Source organism: Carassius carassius, chromosome 21 (genome assembly GCF_963082965.1).
Source record: "Carassius carassius chromosome 21, fCarCar2.1, whole genome shotgun sequence".
NCBI lineage: Eukaryota > Metazoa > Chordata > Actinopteri > Cypriniformes > Cyprinidae > Carassius > Carassius carassius.
In genome coordinates, this window is record NC_081775.1 from 23,115,394 (window position 1) to 23,141,281 (window position 25,888).

The 25,888-nt window shown below is 36.6% G+C and overlaps 1 protein-coding gene across 3 annotated transcripts in view; it reads right to left on the reverse strand.

Annotated features, from left to right (window-relative positions):
* The window catches only part of LOC132097903 (zinc finger protein GLIS1-like), an 80,427-nt gene that overhangs the window by 13,096 nt on the left and 41,443 nt on the right, over positions 1-25,888 (reverse strand). For all 3 annotated transcript variants that reach the window (XM_059503892.1, XM_059503891.1, XM_059503890.1), the window contains exons 5-8: positions 22,114-22,275; positions 19,238-19,348; positions 17,719-17,887; positions 11,081-11,237 (exon numbers count right to left, since the gene is read on the reverse strand). In XM_059503892.1, coding sequence (XP_059359875.1) covers positions 11,081-11,237; positions 17,719-17,887; positions 19,238-19,348; positions 22,114-22,275 — 599 coding nt within the window. The remainder of the gene's footprint in view (positions 1-11,080; positions 11,238-17,718; positions 17,888-19,237; positions 19,349-22,113; positions 22,276-25,888) is intronic.

Genomic DNA, 25,888 nt, shown 5'->3' on the forward strand with positions numbered 1-25,888 from the left:
TGTGCTCCGCTGGGAGACGGTATGTATGAGAGAGCATGGATATCCCCGGTGTCTCACGGTAAGCTCTTCTGATTGAAGAACGAAGTGGCCGCTGACTTGGCACGGGTCGGTGGGAACCTTTCTGGTTTTGGTTAGCAAACTAAAGCCACTCGTGAGAGATCAGGCCCTTACTGATCCAAGTCTATTGCTTACTTCTAAACACTCAAAAGCTAAAGTGCTCAAACGCTCAATGCGCAGTCAAGCGGGGAAATTAGTTTTAGATACAATGTATCATTGTAGCTACTGTTTACATCAGCGGGTGATACTGAAACCTGCTGAAATGGACTCAAGTTCAGGGAATTTTATTATTTATTACTATATTTTATGACACAAAATGATGTTTTATTAACAAAGTTGGGGTACTCTGAGTAAGGGGTGAAATTCTGAGCTTGGAAGCCCTCCCCTCTGTCAGCACGCAAAATACGCATAAGCTTTACTCTGTTATATTATATGTATATATATATATATATATATATATATATATATATATATATAGTCAAATTAAAATTATTTCTGTCAAGACAAAAGTTTTCAGGGTCACATGATCCTTCAGAAATAATTCAAAAATGCTAATCTGATGCTCAGTTATTACCAATTGGTACTCAATTGTTAACAATTGTTCTTATTATCAGTACTGAAAACAGTTTTTGTTGCTAATTTGTTTTAATTATATTTTGTGTAAACCATGTTATTTTTTCAGGATTCTTTGATGGATTTATTTTTTATTATTCATTTATTTTTTTAATGTATTTTTTGTAACATTATAAATGTATTTGATTTATAAATGATTATTATTTATTATTATTATTTTTAAATCTTACTTAAACTAAACATTTGAATGCTAGTGTATCATGGTTTCCACAAAATAGTATTAAGCAGATTTTTTATTTTTTTTAACATTGATAATATCAGATTATTAAGGATTTATGAAGTATCATGTGACACACTTAAGACCGAAATAATTACATTTTGTCTTGAGATAAATTACATTTTAAATAAATACATTAAAATAAAAACGATTAATTTGAAATTGTAATATTTGTCAGTATTATGGTTTTACTGTATTTTTGGCAAAAATAATTGCAGCTTTCGTGAGTATAAAAGACTTCTTTCAAAAACATGAAAATCCAACCCCAAATTATTGAACAGTAGTGAACATATGCGTACTCCAATAAAATATGACATTTTTTATATCTTCTCATTAATACAAACCTGTTTCTCATTACCATTAAGGTACACCAGGATCAGCTATTCCTAATTTTACTGTAAAACTGTCACCTACAAAACATGTAAATGAAGCCATTGAGGTGCCAATGCCACCCATTAAGCCCCTCGGCCCTCGAACACTTCTGCCTCCCTCCATCTCAAACTCCACACAACGGAGACCACTAGATGTATTTTCACTGGCATATTTTTTAATATTAGCTTCAGAAAATGACACTAGTATTTGCGAAGTAAAAGGAGTCTAAATGGGCCATTTCAGCCAGGGTAAACACATTTAGCAATGAGGTCAGAGGCTGCAGCAGTGGAGTCAAGCAAGTTAGATAATTTTGTCAAAATGTTTAACGTCCTGCTAAACCATTTGGGAAAAACAAGAGCGGCAGCTGCTGTTGACTTTGGCAGCCAAGTGTATACTCTAGGCTTTAAACATGTAAATCAAAATGCTCCATCTTCAAATGTAAGTAGACATTTCATACCTGGTTAGTTGAAGGTCCTGGCAGAGATGTGGCGTTAGATGGATGGCATAAAGTGTGCTATATGTGCGTATACATTTCTGATCGGGAACCCCAACTCTTAATGAATTCCGCAAACAAGAAGACAGCCATTTTCTTAACACTGCGTTGTCAGTGCGACTGTATGGGGAAGTTATGATATAACAGCTGACACTAGACTTACTTGGTGGATAAAATACTACATTTCAAGCTCAACATATGCTCATTACTTCCACAAAAAGTTGATGTCCACCTTCATCTCATGCTTTGTGTGAAGGGTGTGTATAATCTTACATTTTCGCAGACTTTAACCTTCAGAATCAGTGAAGAGCAGAGTCCTCTATACGCTCGAATATGTCATCGTGACCTTCGGTGCAATTGCATATAGAGTTACAAGTGTATCCTCTGAGCTAGTTTCGATCAGCTCTCATTCCTCTCCGAGTAGCAGTAATTGTTTGTGGAGCTTTAAAATGTCTCGCTTATTTTCTTGAACTTTTTCTGCGTTCTTTACATGACCTGGAAAAACAGCTCACCTTCCAAAAAGGTTTTAAAGAATGACAACTCACTGCTGCCTGGGCACATTTTATGGATGTTGAAGTATTTTTGCCAGAAATTGACGTATCCAATGGGCTTATGCTAACAAAAACGTCACTTTTTGATTGAAATTTCAAGCTGGAAAAAAAACCTAATATTTACACACATTAAAAGTGCATTCAAATATACATGATTTTGTTTTTCCTGGGAATCAAATGAACAACCTTGGCATTGTTAGCACAATGCGTTACCAGTTTAGCAAACAGGAAGAGAAACGGAATTAAAGTACAGCTCATTATTGTTTCAATAGATTCACATGCACTTACAAGCTCTTGAATAAGTTTCTGTTCTAAGATGTGGGGGAAATTAGTTCATTTACTTAACACTGTACTTTTGCTTTTGTTGAACTATGACAAAGAACACAAAAATCCCATTTAAATCTGATGCTTTGAAAGAACAGATTTGTTCTATTTTTTCTCCTTTTCTCTTTCTCATTTCCAGCATCTCTGTTTGTCACTACACACATTGCGCGTCTTGATGACACACTGGATTTGCAGCTCAGGACTTGGCTGGTCCAGAGGGAAATCATGGTTTTTAATGAGAAACAGTCCTGTTAGGGACATATTAGGCTTCATTGTATTCATCCTTTGGAGTGTTCCAGAATACTAAACACAGCTTCACTCTTAAAGATAAAGATGCTTAAAAGGTTCTTCATTGCGATGCCACAGAAGAACCATTTTTGGTTCCACAAAGAGCCAATGAGTCAAAGGTTCTTTAAAGAATCATCTCTTTCTTACCTTTTTATAATCTGAAGAACCTTCTTTCACCACAAAGAACCTTCTGTGAAACAGAAAGGTACTTCAGATATTAAATGTTGACCTACTTTATGGAACCATTTAGACAAAAAGGTTCTTCTTTGGCATCGTGAAGCACATGGTCGGATTTAACAATGGGCTTGAGTGGGCTCCAGCCCAAGGGCCCCGCCTTTGCCCGTATATGTTTGTTTTATTTGTTCGCTACACACCATTTAGAATTCAGTTGCATTTCCACTGCGCACACAAGCAGTGTTGCCAAATCCGCGGTTTCCCCATGGAATTGGGCTACTTTTAGGTTTAATCATAGACAGTAAAAAAAATGGACACAGCGACCCCATTGAATCCAAGTCAATTAGAAGCACGCACTTCCTGGGGGTCGAGCTACTGCGCAGACTCAAATTGAGCTTGATGACCTAGATGTGATGTGAGCAACCTGTCTGACAATTGTTAGTCTTCTAATAACTGTGCCAAGAGAAATCTGAATCACCCACCGAATCTTGCAGAGACGGTGAGCATGAACAGGAGAAAATTTTGGTAAGTATTCGATGGGCTTCTCCTTCGACTTTATGCCTCCACGTCCCCCCGATTGCTTCATAGACAGTAAAAGATTGTCCGTGAGCTTCTCCTCCTGTCCATACGGTAATTTCTCTACTGTGCGACAGTGAGTCGCAGGTTATGATGCAATCTTTAGCCTATTTTTACAAAAACTGCTTCTACGGGGCCATAACGTAAGATACAAGGTAATGGAGCCTTTTATACATTTTCATGTTTCTTTAAAAATAATTAATGGACAAATGGAGTCTTTAAATCAGTAGTGTAGCCAGAAAAGAGACTCTGGGTGTGCATATGAAAATCTGGGTGTGCCACATTTATTCTCAGATTACTGTGCAAAATTATTAACCCTAACCATAACCATGCCCCACATAGCCATAAAACTATATAAATAATATAGCTGCAAGCAGCAATACAAGGCCAAGCCCTGTGAGGCACAGCAAGCAGACCAAGTATTGCGCACAGCAAGCACAGCCAGCACATCAAGTACAGCAGCACAGCAAGCGTTTAAGCACCAAGAGCAGTGCGGAGCCTGAAGAAGAAAACATCAGAAATCGGGGACAGTACTTTTATTACTGCTCGGCCTGAAGATCATTTGAGCAAATGTAGGACAATTATGGACCAATTTTGAAGGAGGAGTTTTTTCCGTAGCCAGGAGTGCAGGAGGAGTCACATCTGTTGATGTTGGGCCTCGGGAGGGAGAAACATCCTCATCAGATGTAACGTTAGGCCTTGTGTCCGGCTGTCCATCAAGCCGAGGTTTTTTGCTAAAAAAATTAAGAAGGGAGCTCTGCAACATATTGCTAGATAGCAATGTGCAATCAAAAATTCTCTGTTTATATCATAGACAGTAAGGTTTATATGCAGCAAAGATCTCTGGGGAGCTGCTGGGGTCACAGTCAGCTGCTTTTTGCTGATTGGTTGGCAGTCCGAATGTCGGCAGATATTTTTTTAACAAAAATAATTTAAAATGTAAATTACATTTTAACATTTTTAGCATTATGGCACCATATATTGGAATCTTATTTTTGTGCCCCTGAGAGTATGATTTAGAATGTTCAGTGGCGTCACAGAACTGCCAGATTCAAACAGCTTTCGCGTGTTAGCTGGCGCTGAGCCAGAGACGGACGCGCTCAGTGCTTGTCATATATCAAGTAAAACAATACATTGATAGTTTGTAAAATACACACTGATGTCTATGGAAGCAGCAAAAACTATCTATCTATTCAAATGTAATTTGACACACACAGCAGAACAATAAAGTTTACTTTATTCTTCTACCAGTTCAACAACCACTTACTTTCATGTATTTCGGGAGAAATTGGGGAATTCAAGTGCTGTACGTTAAATCCGGCTGACAGGACTCTGAACTGCAGCGCTCATCTCATTATAGATCAAGATAATTTATAAAGGTTTTTAAACGAAGAATCGGAATATCAGATAGTTGACATGGTAAGCAAGTTTGTGAATATATTTTGATAAAAAATGAAAAAACGAAATAAAACGAATAGCGATACATCTGTTAGTTATTATGGCTGCGGTGTGTCACGTGACAATCATGACGTGTCGCCATGGAAACAAAAGGTCAGTTAAAATATTTGTAACTTACGCGTGAAAGGGTTGATTTAAAGAAATATATTTTCTAAGTAAACAACAATAGCCCAAGTTTAGTAAAAAAAATTATTGAGACTGTAAAAAATAATTCTGCATCTATTTTTAGGTGTGCCAGCTGCCACTGTGGGTGGCACCGGCACACCCGTGGCTACGCCACTGCTTTAAATGCCTCAGATGTAAAGTTATTCATTGTCAAAGTGACGGCAAAATGAACGGGAGTCAATGGAATGCTAATAGCAGGTGGGGGTCCGCTAGCACCCAGGGGTGCTTCAATAAAATATGAAACCCTGCCCCCCAGGGTTTAACCGCCACAAGAACGTGATATTTAGCCCTTAAAATTAAATTTTTACCAGGGAACCGCCTTGAAATAAGATTGGGCTAGTTTAGGCTAGTTTTGTGTAGCAATTGGGCTAGTTTTGTTGTGAAAGCCTGGCAACCCTGCACCCGAGATCTAAATGGGCCAACCAAATCTACAGCTCACAACTACGACCTTTGAGGTAGAGGTCTTCACGGGTCCAAAAATTCGTGCCCGAACCCGAAAGAGACCTGTAATGTACTACACCGAACCGACCCGGACCCGTCTAATATTTCAAAAGCTGGACCCAGACCCGCGTAGATCCGATAAATGCCTACCCGGACCCGACCCGGACCCGTATATTATTTGAAATCTGGACCCGAACCCGCCGGGAAGACACAGACCCGACTTGACCCGACTGTCACATATTCCACCATAAATTGCTATTACAAGTCAATAAACCTGTTGTGAATATATACGAAATACAGCTTTTTGTCTTACCTAATTTAAAGAGCCGTAGTCTCTCTTCCTTGTCCCTGACTGCCTGTGATGCATTACAATCCTCCGACAAGAAAGTTATTCATGTTATTCCTCTCGTTATTTCAAGTCCAAGCTGAATCCACTCATTATTTCAGCTTCAAAAGTCCACTTGATGTCACGGTGACGGATGACAAATGCTACTGTGCACATGTACATTCTGACTCGAGTTAATTCGCATAATAACTTCGACTGTTTGCCCTTTTGAACTGTAATAACGATCGCTCGTGCAATGCCATGGCCACTGACGTTATTTATTTGCTATCATCTGATCTCTGTGCTCTCTGCTCTGCATCGAGTCTGAATCTGACCACTAAAACTTTAAGATTAAACGGTTCATTTATAATATTATAAAAATGGGAGAAAATGTAAAACGCGGTTTGGCAGTCGAAGTGTCCCTCACTGGTTGCCATAGAAACATGAAATGCGCTCGAGACTGCACATGCGTGCTAGCTGTATCAACCTAAAATGCTTTAACGCAATTTGAGCATCATAGAAAACATTCATGTGACAGGTCGACGGGTCTCGGGTGCACTGTGAAGACCTCTACTTTGAGGCCACAATCAAACAGCATAAACTGGTCTTTATGATTATTTCACATAGAAGGACACTGAATCACGTCTGCACTGATTGGTTTGTTATCACATGGCTACTTCAGCTCCATTAAGCCTTTAGCCCCAAAGAGCGCACATTTATAAAGATAATTATACATTCTCAAATGTTCACACCTCATTTCTTTACAGAGGATGGTTTTATATTACATTTATATTACATATTATATTAAAAAAAAACTATTTAATGAGTTTCTATTTTTATAACATAGCTATGCAACAAGTCCTGTTTTTTTTTTCTTTTTTTTTTTTCTTGAATATCTGCAAGATCACAAATGTACAGTTAACAACAGCTTACAGAATTCCGTTTTGCTATGTCAGAAAAAAAACAGCAGAACCGCTGCATCTCCAAACAGTTTTGTTCCTCAGCATTACATGGACCAGCAATTGATTCATTCAGGCTATAAGTAGTCATTTGCAAAGTTAAATGAATCACCTTTTTAAACAAATCGGTTGATTCAACTCACTCATTAAGACAGTCACTTGCTGCCACCTACTGGCGGCTGTAGTTTTATATATTTCAAAAAGTAGGTTACAGGGGCATCATGCATTCATGATTTTTGAGGGGGCACATTTGGGGGGGGGGGGGGTTTCGGGAGTATAAGTCATTCTACGAAAGCACTGTATAACTGATATAGGCTTATTTTTTTATAATTTTTTTTCCTTTTTATTCAAAACAATTCCAAACATGCTTAATATATCAGGAAATATCTCGTTTCTCAAATATGTGTAGGTAAACGCGTTTTGCACCTTTATAGATTGTTATTTGATCAATATATGGAAATGTAGTGTAATCTATTAACTACACATAAAAACCTGACTTTTTACTTAAGTGCCATATCATGCCATAAAATATTTTTAATACGACTGAATTTGCATTTAATGTAAATTTTAATAACAATATTGTAAGATACTTATTTTAACACTTTCATTTTACAGAGAGTAAAGAACATTTACATTATCAAAAAACATTTTCATTCAGTCTAGCCAGAGTTCAGGCACTCTCAAAAACTACCATTAAAATCACTGAAGCACTTTACATTATGAAACGAATATCTTACTTACATTCGTACGCACATCTGCACTTTTTGTTGTTTCTGATGAGAGAATTCGCTAAATAATTCAGTCAGCGAGCAAGTGAACAAAACACTGCGTTTCAGTGATGACTCTTCTGGACGTCTCTGATTGGCCATTGCATCCATAAGCGCAACAGAATAGTTTCTGATTGGTTATCATGAAGCGTTGTACGAACGGGTCTGTCTCTGGCTCAGCGCCAGCCAGCGAACGCAGATTTGAATTTAGCAGCTGATGCTGTGCACTGAACGATCTATTCTCACCGCTGTGATTGTATCAAATATATAAAAAATATTATTCTGCAATTTTTTTTTTTCGTTTGGAAGCTGCATTTAAAATCCACTTGGCTCAGAAATCTGAGGGGGCACGTGCCCCCTCACTTTGATTGGGCACGACGCCTCTGGTAGCTTATATTATATTTTTTGTAATCTTTTAATATTTCTACATTAAAATGTTATATTTTAAACTTAACATTTATGTAAAATCCATCTATGAATTTTTTTAATAGTGATTTAATTTTATTGTTAATAGCCAGCATGTCTTTTTATTCAGTTGAATTTATTGATTAAATAAGAACCTGACATTAGAGGACAGCGATATGACAATAACGTTTATAATACAAATAACCCAACATCTCTGGCTGTTTTTTTTTTTTTTTTCAACTGAGAGAACAAATCCTGTTTATTATATTATAATGAATATTTAACATTACATTTAAACTTTGACTATAGCCTAGACATGTTGCATATGAATTGTTCTGTTTATGAACCTCAAAGCATGTTTGTGCATTTTGTGTTACTCCATAATGATGTTCTATCTGAGGGCATTTGTAGTGTAGGTATAGGGCCAAACATAATTTTTAAGAGTGTTGAGGACAGAGAGTAACAGAGGTGCACTCAAAAATCTTTTTTGGCAACATGGTTCTGCTTTAATTGCAAAGCACTGACACAGAGTGGGTTTATGTTGTGTTAGGGTGACAAAGGAAGAGTGCAGCCGCATGGATCAAATGTGTCGTAGGGTGTGTGTTTTAGGTGCGTGTTACAATGAAAACAAACGCTCTGTATGGACAAGGGAAAAATCTGCCGGTGGTGCTTTGGATGGTAAATAAATCCAGGCCCCTAAATCAATATGGTTCATACACACAGTGAAAAACACATTAGACAGCACACATTACCAAAGAAAATCTCCTGTTATGAGAAAAACCTTGCAATAGTAACAAGATCTCGATGTGACTCGTTATTCCAAAGCAATTTGATGACATCAAAAAGCAAACATGCATTTTGTAGTTATTATATTTTAAAATAAAAAAGCTTATTATTATTCAGTGTGTTTTTCAGAGTCTCTTTCTGCTAGTTACATTGTTACACCAGTAGTGGCTCCAAAAGATTGTCTTTACAAACAAGTCAATGAATCGACACATCTAATTCTTTCTAAAACCGATTAGTTCAGGAATGAAAGAACTGACTGTCTTTATGAGTGAGTCAATAAAACATTCCTTAAACCAATTAGTTACACCAACACATTAGTAAAACACCAGAAAAATACTCAATGATTCATTCAAATGACTGAATTATTCAGGAATTGATCAAAAACATGCTAGTGACTTACTATTTCTACTATATCTATTATGGCAAAAATAGTAAGAGTAATATGCTAGTATCCTATTCTGAATTCAGCCACTGATTCATTTCAGAAAGAAAGAAGTGACCGTCTTTATGAATGAGTCAATAAAGCATTCCTTTAACCAATTAGTTCAAAATATTGATTTATACCAGAAAAAGTTATGAGCGAGTCAATTAATAATTTACTCAATTACTCATTCAAATGACTGATTTATTCAGGTATTTATAAAAAAAAAAGTGTTTGAATTCAGAAAAAAAACACATACTAGTGACCCATATTTGTATTAAATATTTACATGGCAAAAATAATGTTTTATTCTGAATTCAGCCATGGATTCATTCCAGAAAGAAAAAAAGTGACCTGTCTTTGTTCAAATGAATCATTGAAGAACATGCATTCATTCAGGAATGAAACAAGTGAAAATCTTCATAAGTGAGTCAATTAATAATTTACTCGATAATTAATTCAAAATCACTCATTCATGCCAAACTGAAATCAATGAATCATTATCCATTCATTCAAAAACAGAGGCTTAATTCAGCATACCACTTAATAGTTGTACTAGGGCTTATACATGTTTTATGGCCAAAACAGTTAGAGCTGTGTGCTATTCTGAATTATACCACTGATTTTTCCAAAGAGAAAAAAGTGACCCTGTCTTTATGAGGGAAGCATATGATTCATTTAAAAACATGGATTCATTTAGGAATGAAACAAGTAAAAATCATTATTTGCGTTAATAAATCACTACGTCAACCATTTACTTCAAAACATTGATTTCAGAAAAGTCTCTTTATGAGTGAGTTCATTAATAATTTACTCAATGATTTATTCAAATTACTGATTCATTCAGAAAGTAATCCAAAACAGTCGATGCGTTCAGAAAAGCATACAATTTAATAATTGTACTATTTGAAATATGTCTTCAGTTTTCAAAAAACAGTAAGAGTTGAATGCTAGTCCTATTCTGTATTCAGCCACTGATTCATTCCAAAAGAAAAAAAGTGACCCTGACTTTATAAATTATTCAAAAGATCCATTCCGAAACAAAGATTCATTCAGGAATTAAACAAGTGATAGTCTTTATAAGTGAGTCAATGAATCATTTTCTGTGACTAGTTCAAAACTACTTATTCATGCCAGATTGAAACAAGTCTATCTTTAAGAGTGAATCAATGAATCATTAACTTAATGATTCGTTCAAAAACAAAGGCTTAATTCTGCATTCTATTTAGTGTTTGTGCTATATGTTTAATTGCAAAAACAGTTAGAGTAGTGTGCTAGTGTGCTCTTTTGAATTCAGTCAACTTACTGTCATTATGAGTGAGTCCAATACACTAAACTGATTCACTGAAACAATGATTCATTCAGGATGAAACAAGTGACTACTGAGTGAATCATTATAGAATTACTTTTTAATCAGACTAAACAACAGCATTTCATCATCATTCATTTCTCACTTTGTAAGACATCTCAGATTGTTCACAGAGCATATCGCAATGCATGGTGGGACAGCCTTTCTGTTACAGCTCACTCTAGTGCGTGTAACTTTGCCTACAGTGATATCTGTTACTGTGATGACAAACGTCATCTACATTGATCTCATCCACCCTGCATGTACATATGTCAGAGCAACTGGGAGTAAACGTGATGCTCGGAGGGTTAGGTACTCACCCTTCCCGGGTGTTCTCGAGGCCAGACAGCGGGGAGAGATGGTGGGGGCTGCCAATGTTGCTGTCCAGGCGGGGCTGCCTGGGGGGCAGGTCAGGTCCAGAAGAGAGCAACTCAAGTGGGGCTCCATTGTGTGTCGTGCTGGAGCCGGCGTACAGGCCTGGAAGACAAACAAAACTAATGCGCAAAACATGCCTGATAAACCTCAAGGAGCCCTCAAGAACGGCACATTGACCAAATTAAATCTCCACAAAACAGCCCTTAATGGCAACAAGCACTTGTTATGACAACCCAAACTCACCACGGCCCTTTTGGATGAAATTAAATGTTCCTGTTCTGTGCTGTGCTGTTAGCAATTTACTGTACATGATTTATGTTGCCGTGTGGCATGGATTTGATTGACTGTTGCTGTTTTGAACGTAACATCTTTGACAGATCGGTTCAATTTTAATGGAATGGCAGAACTAATAAGTAGAGACAGATCTACTTGAAGCTACTTGTATTGAAATGAAAGGAACAGGTAGGCTGGATCTTTAGCCAAGGACACATAACCTTGAAGTGAAAAACAGTGGACACATCAACTTCATCTGCAGTTTATAATGGAAATAACAGTGTAGATCAGAGCTCCAACTGCTCCAAATGTCATCCCGCCATAGATTATACTGCTGTACGCAAACCAGGCCAGATGAAAATGATAGTCGCTCATTCCGCAAAGGGGCTTCTACCGTCCCCAGGCTTCTTGTGTAGCTTGAGAGACTGACAGGCGGACACTGTTCCCGGTTGCTCCGGCTGTTAATGTTTTCTTCTGAATTCGCCCAGTAATTCATTTCCCAGAAGCCCTCTGGAGGAACGGCTGTACGTTGACGGTCGTCAGTGGCTCGTTCCAGCTGTCCTTCTCTTTGTGCTCCTCTTCAACTGCTTTACGGTGGAAGCGGGGCCCATTTGACAGTTTTCTGAACTGGTTACAAACTTGATTCATTACCCGAAATCATCAATCAAAGTCTTTAAATGCTTTCCCCTTTAGCCCTAACATCTGCTACCATACTGGGAAGCATTCAACAAGTAATGGCCATGATTGCTTTAGTTGTTATTTGCTGGAGAGATGGGAGGGGTGCACCAGGAGGCAGAATAAGACTCTAATGGCTGAGAGTGATCGTGAATTTCTAAATAATCAGCACATTTATTCATTAATGTGCATTTAATTATTAGTACAGGTTTTCATGAATTCATTCTAATTAAATGCTTTCATTAAGGCAATTTTCTAATTTGATTTGTGACTTTTTTCTATCACACAAATGCACTTACATTTCTTAAAAGTTATATTATATAATATAAAAGTTACACATTATTAAAATATTTTTTTTTTACACACATTGGAAAATACATATTATACATATTTGTATTGGAAAATACATAATTAGAAATAATATAATTTAAATAATATAGATCAAATATATATATTATATGGTATTATATAGATATTATATATATATTATATTTTAAGAATATATATACCAAAAAAATGTCAAATAGTATTTGATGTGTGTGTGTGTTTATATATATATATATATATAGTGCTGTCAAACCATTAATTGCAATTGATCGCATACAAAAAAGTTTTTGTTTGCATAACTTGCCACACTGGTGGTGGATGAGGAGATACCCCCTGACTATGTAAAGCGCTTTGAGTGCCTAGAAAAGCGCTATATAAATGTAATGAATTATTATTATTATTATAATATATATGTATGTGTTTAATATATAATATTTATATGTATTTCAATATCTATATTTATATTCATATGAAATATATACATGCATGTGTGTGTATTTATATATACATAATAAATTTACACAGCACACATACATAATGTAAAAAAAAAAAAAAGTGTTATTTTGGATGCGACTGTTAGTGTTGAAGGAATGTTAGTGTTGAAAAATCCATAACCCACTTTCTCACAGCATATAGTTATGGCATGTTTAGCATATGTTCAAACAGCCAAAGAGATTGCACACATACGTATGAAGCAACCAAATGCAAACCTACACAAAGACACAACAGAGGACTAGAATGCACTTTATATGTGCAAATTACAAAATGACAGAGGTACCCGCTCCCAACTTTGCTTTACTTTTTCTACTGGCCCCAGAACAAAGCATAGGGAGAGGCAGAAACATCTACCTTAAATGCAGGCATCTTGGCCAGACACAACCACAACTTCTCCTCTAAACAAGAACAAACAGCCACAGTAACATAACAGGTCCTTCAGGCTAAAGACATTTGCACACTGAAGCAACAACTTATCCCCTTTGAACTGAGCGAATGAGAGAGACGGTGCTAGCCAGGACGTCTATTTTTCCCTGGCACATGTTGGCGGTGATTTAAGCTGCTGCACTGCAAAGTGTGTTTTGTACAAGGATGCTTTAATGATGGGGAGTTCTGCAATTGTCCTTCAAATTACTCTCACACGGACAGTTCTACCTTTCTCTTGCCTGAATTGGTGCTCTTAAAGCAATAGTTCACACAAAAATCTAAATTCTGTAATCATTTACTCTCAAAACCTGTACAATGAATGTTCCTCCACAGAATTCGAAAGATGACATTTTGAAGACTGTTTTCCATGCTCTGGTTCTTCTGTGCAATTACAATTAAAGAAACTAAAAATTGCTGGGGGGGGGGGGGCAAAAGCAACTAGTAAAGGTGGTCCATATGCTGTGTTTTATACATGATGTGTGAGAAATCGTCTGAAATTTAAGTCATTAATCACTGATTACTGTGGCTAACATCTCTCTGGAGGTAAGGCAGCACAATTCGGAGAAAAAATGATAGATAGATAGATAGATAGATAGATAGATAGATAGATAGATAGATAGATAGATAGATAGATAGATAGATAGATAGATAGATATGCACAATAACAAAATCACAATTAAAATAATAATATAATATTATTACAATATATTTCTTATAGGTTTGGGAACATGGTTGATTTTATCAATAAATAAAAACTTACATTTCAGTCTGTTTCTCACAAAAACCATCATCTGGTTTCAGAAGACCAGAATATAGTCACATGGATCACATTTATGATACTTTAATGGTGCTTTCACGTCCTTTTTGAAGCCAGAATGCTTCAATCCCCATTCATTTTAATTGCACAGATGAGAGAGAGCAACACCATTTTTAGAAAGTTTCCTTATGTGTTCCATGAAGAAAGGTTTGGGATGACAAAAAGTTTGTAAATGATAACAGAATTTTCATTATGGGGGAATTAACTATCCCTTCAGTATTCTAGGCTTTGCCTTTTCATGAAATCTCCTCTGCTAACTATTGCACTACAGTCTGGCCAGCATTATGACAAGAGCAATCAGAAGAACAAGAAAAATGACTTACAGCGAGGACCATAACTACTGTGGTTTAACTAATGCAAAACAAACAAAATACAAAACATGCAAAACCTTGACCTCTGACCTCCCTCTCAAAATCTAAGAGTTGTGAGACATAGCTGGGTATTTTAAGGTAAGTGTCCGCTAGGTCCGAATTAGCTTAAATTGCATAACATTGGAAGTAGCATGGGAAAATGTACATCTAACCCAGATCGCGCATTACAGCTGTTTGCAATATTATCATGGCATATGGTCTTCATAACATTACAATCCCCTTTATTCTGTCATGTCCATTTGAGCTGTTAAATCGTAGCTTATTGGTTTTGGATCACATAAATGGTCCTGCAAGTGAATGTACACTTAAACACATCTGGGTTTTGGTACATTCTAGGGTGGAGGGAACAATCCTCTACCCATCTCTACAAAACATCCCAGGATACATAAATTAGACAGCACGTATGCTCCTACAAAAACAAGCAGTAATGGATTCTATAGACCAAGATATACAATCATTTCTCCCAAGGTTTTGAAAGCAGCAGTTAATCTCACAAGTTCAAATATAAAATTACAGTCAATATAATCTTTAGAATCATTAAAATCACCAGGTTAAAATTGATACTATGCATGCTATGCGTCCTAACTAGTATTCAAAATTAAAACTACTGTGTATCAAATCTTAAAAGGTTTGAAATAAGTATTCCAAAAGTACCTGGATTGTTTACTATTTTAAATGGAAATTTGAGGTCCTGATCCGTGCACACTCTAATGGCTTATATTGCCCACAACAAATGATAAGGTTGGGAGCAGGCTTCACTATGTTTTTTTTAGATTTTCAGAGTGCTGGCCTTATATAACACATATGAAACAAAGTAAAGAGGTGGAGACCGTGAGAACCTCCTCTTGCAGCGAGAGGCTTGGCATATTTTTAATTTGAATACTTGCATCCCGCACGGGATGAATGAAGATCTGTCACTAAGCTGTTTCCTATAAATGCAGGTTAATACTACATGTGTATGGAATGTGTTAAAATTCTTGATGTATTATGTGTATTATATTGCAGTATATAGCGACACCATTGGTCCTGGTATCACTTTTGATGATGATGACGACGATGGGTGTGTCAATGACAATGGGTGTGGGTATTTAAGATTGGTTACAAGCTTTCCTGATTGCACACTGAAGAAGGCACACGCCGAAACGCGTTTGTGCAAAATAAACGTTTTATATGCATAGTGCGGCCTCTTTACTTTGTTTTATATTGCCCACAACCCACTGCATGTTGGAAAAGTATTCAATTAGAACTATGACCACAAATAAAGTGTTAAAAACTACATGGTGACATACTGTAATGCAACAGTTAGAGAGGGGGTTTAGGTGATCAAAAATGTATATCCAGAAAATATATTTATTTAATGTGGTCCACGTTATATTTTATCTGTAACATCACAGTGAATTTTTTATATGTTTGGCCATTAACTTTGCATCGTTAACTTTGTATCAAATGAATCATTATGCTCTCCAAATGAAGAGAGTTCTCAGTATGAACCACATGCAGATCAATGTGGTACTTAATTTCTTTCTAAAACAGTAGAAAAAAATAATAAATCCTGCACACTATATGTACTTGCAAATCTATCAAAAATAGCAGTCACACTTTATTTTAAAGTCCAATTCTCACCCTTAACCATTAACTATGACTTTTGCCCACTGCTTATTAAAGGGGTCATGTGATGTTGCTAATAAGAACATTATTTTGTGTATTTGGTGTGATGAAATGTGTTTATGCAGTTTAAGGTTCAAAAATCACATTATTTTCCACATAATGTACATTATTGTTTCTCCTCTATGTCGATTTTGACAAATCTCAACGTTCTGAAAAGCGAGGTGTGCTTGAGTGAGATGCCAGTGGATTCGACGAAGAAGCGGCCGGGGGTTGCGGCAACCACATGTGATGGACCCAGGGCTGGACTCCGCTCCCTCCAAAGTGAAAGCTGATCCGGCGATCCACAGAGCAAAGTTGATGTATTTCCTCAGCGACCAGCACGATTAGCTCTAGGCCTGACGAAGCGGATATCGTGCTCCTTTGGAAGGCCAAAAAAAGTAGTTGCCCTTTAACAATGAAACACACATCTTCTCCACGAAATGGAGCCGGCGGCAACAGAGAATAAAAGGTACGCCTTATTTCTTTGCGTGAACATTTGGGCAGCGTTTTGCACATTTTCCCACACAGTGACGTAGAGATGTGGAGGCGTGTTTAAAAGAGACGTTTTAGGGGGGTGAGGACAAGTTTGAACTTTTATAAAAAATATCTCTTTGGATTTGAGACTTTAGTCTTTGAAACTGTACAGATCTTCTTTGTGCACCAAGAGCTTGTAACACTCCAAAGAGAAAGTAAAAATTTAAATCGCATCATATGACCCCTTTAATAGATAGTAAGTTTGTTGTTAAGTTTAGGTATTGGGTGGAATTAGGGGCGTGGAATATGGTTATGCAGAATATGTGCTTTATATGTATTAATAAACAGCCAATATGTTATTAATAGGCATGCTATAATAAGCAACTAGATAATAGTGAGAAATGGTCCCTATATTAAAGTGTTACCAAAATAGCTCTATTCCTCAAATATGCCTTATGAAGGTCATAGTACCAAACTGTTGGGAGTGACTAAATCTATTTTTAATACATTTGCAAGTACCTATAGTGTGCAGGATTGTTTCTTTTTGTTTTGATTTTGGACCTGTTTTTTTGGTCATTTTTCCTACTCATCTATCGATTGATTACCTACAGGTGTGCTTGGGTAATTGTTGACTGATATCTCCAGTATGGTAGGAAATTAGATTAGACAAAACATAAAGGATGTTTAATGTGAAACATGACTGACGAGGTAGTTTAAATAGTGACAGAATGCATGCAAGTACTATGTCCCAAAATATTTAAGTATTTACATTTTCTTCACTAAAAGAGAATATACTCTTAGGGCAAAATACAAGAAGGCAAACTGGGATGCACTATTGTAGTAACAAGCCATTTGACTTGAGACATCATGTTCATAGTACAAACGAAGCTGCACCCAAGTTTAATACTCATGGTATGAACAAAAATAACAGTGTTGCTTGTTTTAGCGAGCAACTCTAATTACAATTATAATCCATGATTGAAATTAAATATCCATTCCATCTTATTTATTTTTATACTTCACCCACTTTACATCACTGTCAAAAGAAAGTGCATACAGTGGATAAAGTATGCCGTACCTGTGAATATCTCCTGCCCGAGTGCTGGGGAACGGCCTTCTTTCCCATTCAGAGAGTGCTGGGAGGTGGCAGGACAGTGGGAATGCTGGGAAGGGGCAGGGCCATGAAGATGCTGGATTGACAGACATTCGCTCAGAGCTTCAGATTCTAAATGGGGGCAGGCCCTTAGCTGTCAATCAAAAATATAAGCAATAAAAAGACTAGGCAACAAAAATAGAATGTTGACAGGAAGAATGCACATTAAAAACATATGGAACGTCTGTTCTAGAGTGTGATGGTGTCAAAGAAGAAATTAAAAGAGTCCCACTTGTGTAAAATGGACTGAGCCCAAACAAAAGTCTTAAATAATACTCAAACTAAAAAAACACATCAGTATGTGGTGGCATCCCACACCAGCCAGCAAAGGAAATGACAAGCTTAGAAAGGAACGATATTTCACCGCAAACAGGATCCTTTGATTGAAAACATGAGGGGATGAGGGGAATGACATACCCCACATACACATCCATCGCCCTGAGTACAGGTTGGGATGCCACATTACCAGCTACAGAGCAGTGGAGGGCTGTCTTTTGCTGGTGAGATTAGCATGCAAGGCTGATTTTTCCCTTCGCAAGTCAATAAAATCAAAGTTCTGGCAGTAATCATGCGTTATATGCGACATTTGTTTATAGTTTGGGGAGTCATATGTGTTTAGGACTTTTAGACTGACTTTGAAAGCTCGGATTGTAGCATGGAATTATGTTTAACCGGAAAATGATCTTCGGTCACATGAATTCAGAGTGGACTGAACCTGCAGACAATTCCTCGTAATAAACAATAGCCGAAATGAGCCATGACATGCAACTTGATCATGTTATGTCATTTTAATTCCACTGCAATTAAGATTTTCAAAATAAAAGCTCACCAACTTGTGAATTAGATATAAAACAAACACATTTTAATTACACGCAAACTGGCAAAAGAGCACAAACCGCACGTTTTTCAGTTCCCAGCCATTCGTCAAAGGTTTGGTGCTTTGCCGCAGCGTGCTATAACAGGCGTCGCTCACGATAGATGGAGTGGGAGTGTTTGTTTGACATCGGCCCACAACATCTGGCCACTGGGGTATAGCGCTGCACAGCTTATTAACAATGGTACACGCTCACATGTGTTTCCGCTTACAGCGGCAAGCAAGAAGAACGCATCAGTCGGCTGTCGTTTAGACCAGTGCAACAATGAGGCCATTCTGCTTATAATTACCTACTTTAATGAGGAATGCACTCTTCACCATGTAGATGCTGAAATGTGGTCAGAGTTGATCTATTGTTGGGGAAATGATTTTCAAAGACAAACCTAAGTAGAACCAACTGCACCAAGCCGTGAAAAAGACACAATTGACCAAGAAAAATATCTACTAGAAATGTTTCTCAAGGCTGAAGGCAAGAGCCAAAAAGCTAATTGTACTCTGATGTGCTGATGAGATGATTTGAACAGAGACCATTCTAAATGAGAGAGAGAGATGTTAAGTTTTTACCCTTACCTTCCTACGCACCTGCTGCTCTTTGGCGGAGTGGATCTTCACATGCTTGCGGAGAGAACTGGGGTCTGTGTAGCGTTTAGTGCAGCCTGGGATCTGACACGCATATGGTTTCTGAAACAGGAAATGCACAATGAGTCTGAGAATCATAATTATACACAGTTCAGCCACAAAGAGGGCACAGAAACACACTGCTATGGACACGAAGACCACAAAATCATTACATTATGACAGCGTTTATAATTGAGAAGCTATAATTATATAGTTTGGAACAGACATTAGAAAGAGTGCACAACATTTATGAACAGACCTGGAAACACAAAATACATGACAATTTAGTCAAGCAACTATTTTAAACTCCCAAAACAAATGTTGTGTTTTTATAAATGAAAGTCTATATAAAGTCATTAATTCTGTATTAAATTTATAAATATTAAATAAATTTAAAAAAAAACTGTTAATTCAATTCTACATTTTAAACCTGGAACTGAAAATTGCATTTAAATCTGATAGATAATAATTTTGTTTTTTTTTCTGCACTTTATGGGTTACTAATACAGATGTCAGATATGTTCTTTCTTCATTTAAATTTGTGTTAAATCTGACAAAAATTTACTTTTGAAACCCACTGAATAGGCCTACTTTTTTCAGCCTTAATATTTATACTTTCAAACTGTGTGTAAATGGACAAACACAAGTGCAATAACTTATTGCTTTGAGAGTTTATAAATAGTCAAAGTTTAAGAGGAAAGACAGTATCCTACCTTTCAGCTGAGAGGACATAGGAAGAAGAAAAGAAGAATAAAGATTGTTTGGTAAATCTCAGACAAGCATACAGGTACTGTAGAAACACTCATTTACTGTTTTGCTGGTAACAAACTACTATGCCAGTTTTGTATTATTTTGCATTTTCTCAGCGTTAAAGTGTTTAAACGTACATTTTAAGATATATATCTATGTACCCATGATTCTTAGTGGTAAACTTTACTGAAACACTCTCACTCGGTCCAAAACATGCAGTGGTGATTTTCTCCCATGCATTTTACACTGGTCTTTTTTTTTAAACAGAGGCAGTCATTAAAGTGTAAGTGGATAGGCTTCCTTTATTAGCTCCCTTTTCCTACCTTCCCTCATTCTCTAAATAACGCTGTTTTTACAAGCTGCTCGCAGGGCAGCTCGTCTCTGCGCATTTATTTGTTTTCGCTGTGCAATGCCATATAATCCCCCTGCTGTCTAAACGCACTGAAAACAGAAACCGAGAAAGTTTAGGAATGGAAAAAAGAAAAAAGGCTGTCAAGAATAAATATCATTACAGTCCAAGTGATTTTTTCACTGTATATGAGGCGTGTGGGAAGGCTGTGACAGCGTGCACAGGAGAGTTAATGTGCAGCGCTGGGCATCTGGAGTCGGGGGGCTAATTGGCTGTGGCAGTGTGATGGTAGCGCAGTGCTGGAACTGTACTGCGATGAGATACAGCACAGGGTTCTGCCAGTTAGTGAGGAATTACTAAATCAAGCTTTCCCCGACTTTTATTTTTCCTCACATTGTTGGAAATTGGATGCAAGACATGCCTGCCTCTCTCGGTTTCTTTTTTCTATCTCTCTCTGCCATGTGTCATTGCTATCACAAACGGAGCATGGTGTTAAACGATGTATGATAAAACGTTTCACCTCGTCAACCCATAGAGACATAACCTTATGGCTGTTTTGTGCATGCAAAATTAACATTTGGGTCAAAGAAAGGTAGCAAACAGCACATTTATGGGTTTGATTGTAAGATCCATTAGGTTGGGGACTTGAGTGCTTAGGATTTTTGCTCTGAACTTGAAGACCCTTGGATCACCCATGGTTCACTCTTTAGTTTTGACGAGATACTAAAATTAAAATAAAGATTAGTTAATATTTTAAAAGTAGTTAGGAACACAGAAAGCTACTAACAAAAGCAGCAAACTACATTGCATATGCAATATGTAATTATATTATATAAAAGTCCTAAATTATATGTAAAAAAGTTGAAGAACAGCACTATTTAACAAAATAATAAAAGAAAAATGCTATGCACAGACTCAGATTGTTTCATAAATTGTTTGGTTAACATTACTTGTCTAAATTACCTGATTCATTAGAATGAATCAGCATTCCCAGAGCTTTATATCAGAGAGAATCATTTAGGATGAAATAAAAAAAATAATACATTTCCAACTCTAAATATGAAAGTGAATGATTCTGATACGCTACAATGAATCAGAGTGTTGAATGTTATATATGAATAAAAAAAAATTGATGGAATGAGTTTCTAATTGTATATAAGAAAGAACCATTAGGATTTACCAGATCACTAGAATAAACTTTTAACTGCTTTTTAACAACTTTTCAGTGCTACAATTCACTAGAATTCACTAGAATGAACCAGAGTTTCCAATCCTATACAGTATATAAAAAAAAACATTGATGATGAACCAGATCACTAGAATAAACTTTTACGTATAACTTTCATCAACATAAGAAAGTGAAGACATTTTAGGATGAACTGATTTGTAATATTGTGCCAACTTTTCAGTGCTACATAGAGAGAGAATGATTTGGGTAGAACCGATTCAATAGAATGAATCAGACTGCCAACACTACATAAGAGGAAGGAAGACCATTTAAGACAAACCGATTCACTAAAACAATCTTTCCAATGAAAACTACTGCCACACTTAAATGCATTAAGCATTTAGTACAACTAGGCTATTAGTTTGTGTTTTAACAACACTGCTGATTTCTACATTTAGGATGATGTCAGTAAAGAGCAGAGGTTGTATTCTTGTGTTTTGATGCACTTCTTTTTGAGTTGCAGCTATGAAAGGTTAGGGTCAGTTGTATTCATTTACTCACAGTGTCCAGATGTGTGCGCTGGTGCTTTGCCCTGTCGCTGGAGTTGCTGAATGCTTTCTGACAGCCCGGATGCTGGCACAGGTATGGCTTCTCTCCTGTGTGACTCCGCAGGTGAATCTTCAGATTCTCCAGCCTTGAGAAAGCTTTGTTACACCCTTCAAACTGCGAGAGAGAAATATGACATCAGGAAACATCAACAAGCTTTATATTTATAGAAATGCCAGCTTTTTTGAAAGATGGTGGTTTACCAGGCATTGCCTTTAATATGTGCATGAATGTGAACAAAGCTTTCAGGTAAACATTTGAATCAGAGAAAGCCATTCAGATTTGTTTTTCCACGTCATTTTTCATGTCAGCACTGGTCTGGCCAATCAAAATCTGTAGACAGTCATTACAGCATGGCCCTCTGCAATCTGCAGTCTCTAAGGCACCTGTGTAATGAGGCTCAGGACATACTGATAGTACATGTTGTCTTGTAATTTAAGGGCCTCATACATCCTATGCAATCTCTTAGCTCCACCCACAAAATGTCAATAGCTCTCCAATCAGGCGCCTCGGATGGGACAGGGTTGCAGATTATTGAGGTGTCAGAGAGAGTGAAACCTGACATGGCAGCTTTGGTCTCTATTGTCCACTGACCTCTTACTGAGGCCCCCGCTTCTATCGCATCTCCAGTTTCACTGAAGGAAAGAGCCTTCCATTCTTCTAATGGGCCCTCAGAACATCATTCGGGCTCTGGCCTCCTTCAATCACTCGCAAAAGGCTTGCTATTGATGCCAGGCCATTTAATACGGGGCGAAACCTTAGACTGCCACGCTCGGGATATATTAAGTGACCTGTATTATACAGTGTGTGTGTGTGTGTGTGTGTGTGTGTGTGTTTGTGTGTGTGCAGAATTCTTATAAGGAACATTAAAAGCATGTGGAAACTAGAGAGAAAAAGTCAGTTTCATACACGTTTCGCACACTTTTAGACACACAGACAAAACTGGATTTACAAAAAAAGAGAAAAAAAACTTTGGTTCTGCACAAATGAAATGTCACACCAGCGACACTTTGCCGTAAATCCAGTAAAATCCAGACTATTAACCTTAAAAATATGCAGTAATAAAAATATATACAGTATAGTATGTGTAAAAGTATGATAATATAAATAAAGAGTAATTAAATTATTTGGTGTGAAAATTATTTCTCTAAATTTTTCGAGGATTACAATATTTTGCCTTTTTTTATGTTTACTTCTCAAGGAACTTTAATTTTGTCATTATATCCAAAAGTGTGGAAATATGCCTTAATCATTTCTAGTTAGGATACACATAAAATACTAGCAGTGTAAATTACATTATTTTTAAAATTAAATGTATTCCTATGATGGTAATGTAAATTTTCAACAGTCTTTATTTAAGTCTTCAGTGTCACATAATGTTTAAAAAAATAATTCTTATACGCTAATTTGCAGTGTTGGGGGTAATGCATTACAAGTAACGCGAGTTACGTAATCAGATTACTTTTTTCAAGTAACTAGTAAAGTAACGCATTACTTTTTAATTTACAAGAAAATATCTGAGTTACTTTTTCAAAAAAGTAACGCTAGTTACTTTGTATTCCCATTTTTTGACTGACAAGCCTCCTGTTCCCATATTGGGAGAAATCGGAAGAATGGAGGCGTTGTGTGCGCTGTGTGAACATGATGTTACTGTAGTTCTAGACTAAATGTGAATGTGCATTAATTCATCCCACTCACAAAAAAACAAAACAAAACAGATTTAGTATTCATCAAAATTAATCAAAACAGTGAAATGCAAACTCAGAATATGACACAAACCTGCAATAACTAAATATATTAAATAACACAAATGTATCTATTCCCATTTTATTAACAGTGTCTTTGCTGCTGACCTTTAATGATCCAGTTCAACCATACTAATAATTAAAAAATGACTTTAGATAAACTAACAATTGTGCTTCATTGTTTTTTTTTTTCATTGCTGAAGAGTGTTGAGCCTTCTTCTCCTGTGTTCTACTGTACAGACGTGAATTTACTTTTCCTTCAGCCTGAGGTTTATTCATTACACTTTTTGGTGTGAAAGGGCTTTTACAATTGCTATAAATAGAACTTCTTATATTAAAAACAATCAAGCCCTGCTCATATTTAAAAAGTAACGTGAAAGTAACGTGAAAGTAATGTAACACATTACTTTCCATAAAAAGTAATTAAGTAACGTATTTAGTTACTTTTTTAGGGAGTAACGCAATATTGTAAGGCATTACTTTTAAAAGTAACTTTCCCCAACACTGCTAATTTGGTGCTTAACATTTCTCATGATATTAAAAAATATTATGCTGTCTAATATTTTTGTGGAAACTTTGATAAATTTGTTCAGGATTCTTTGATGAATAGAAAGTAATCATTTGCAGCATTATAAATTGAAAAAATTGCATCCGCTTTTGATCAATTTAATGTGTCCAAACTCAAAAGTGCCAAAAGTTTTATAGTTTAAACATCCACAAATCAAACTTCTTATTAAATTACATAAAAGTTTATATATTACATAAAACTGAATTTTTCTTCAAAACAAAGTTTTACTGGAGATCTTATGTCAAGTAGTTAAAGTTGAATTAATTGCAGAGATAAGATGTGGGGTTTGTGAAAGGAATATCAATGCAATCGGCCACGCACTTTTACACATTAATTTCACACAATGGAGCGACAGAGTAGTTGAGACACTGTATGGGGCTTTTGGACGTGCAATCCTCACAATGTCAACTTGGGCCTGTGTTATTCCACAGCATGAAAACTGTCTGAACATATGCACTCACAACACAGAGCTTAATAAAGTCTCTGAAATCCAGGCAAGTTTGAGATATTTGCCCTGTACTGACTCCCAAAATACAAGTTTTCAAAATAAACTCGTTTACGTAAAAACGATTACGTATGTCCTAAAATGTGTGTATTTATGTATAGGGGAAATAATCATTCTTTCACTGCTTGTTTTACCGTAATACCAATTTCAGGCTAAATTGAATTTATGAGTCCACAGAGAGAATCCTGCTAATCGCGTAAAGCCCGCCATTAGCGTGAGGATCGGCTGCCAATGGAGCGAGGTGCAGAGCATTTTGGGATACCTTTCAAACACAGCTATGCATTCTGGGATGTCATGCAAACATAACAATCTGCCACATGTTTAATCCACATGACTGGGAGGAACTTCTTTCTCTCACTACTCATGTCTCTCATTGTCTCTCCACTTATCTCTGGATTTTTTCTACTTTTATAGAACATAACATTCTCTTTTGTATAATAGCGCAAAAATTCATCTGTATTTGCCAAGTACTGAACATTATTTTCCAAATAATTCTAATGCAACCGGTTTTACAACTGACGTCAACATCTATCAAAACATCCCCAAATGTTAACCGAGGAATGTGAAGTTTCTGAGATACACACAGACGTTTATCATAAAAATCTGAGAGAAAAGTGAGACTCCAAACATGCTAAATATAGGTAGCATTTTAAACCAACCGCTATAAACCAACTATGACAGCTCCTAAGTCTCCACAACCCTTTGAATTTATTTGTGAAAACAGTTTAGCACACTAATCACATTAATTGCCATAAACGTGTTTAGCTTTCCCCTTCTAAAGGCCTGTGTGAGGGTAAACAGAGTGATAACCGTCGAAAGTGGATGGTGGTAAGTCATTTGACGCCATCTTTCCGAAGTGGGCCTCAGGATCTGCTGTATACACACAGAGTGATAGTTCGGGCTGACATTTTG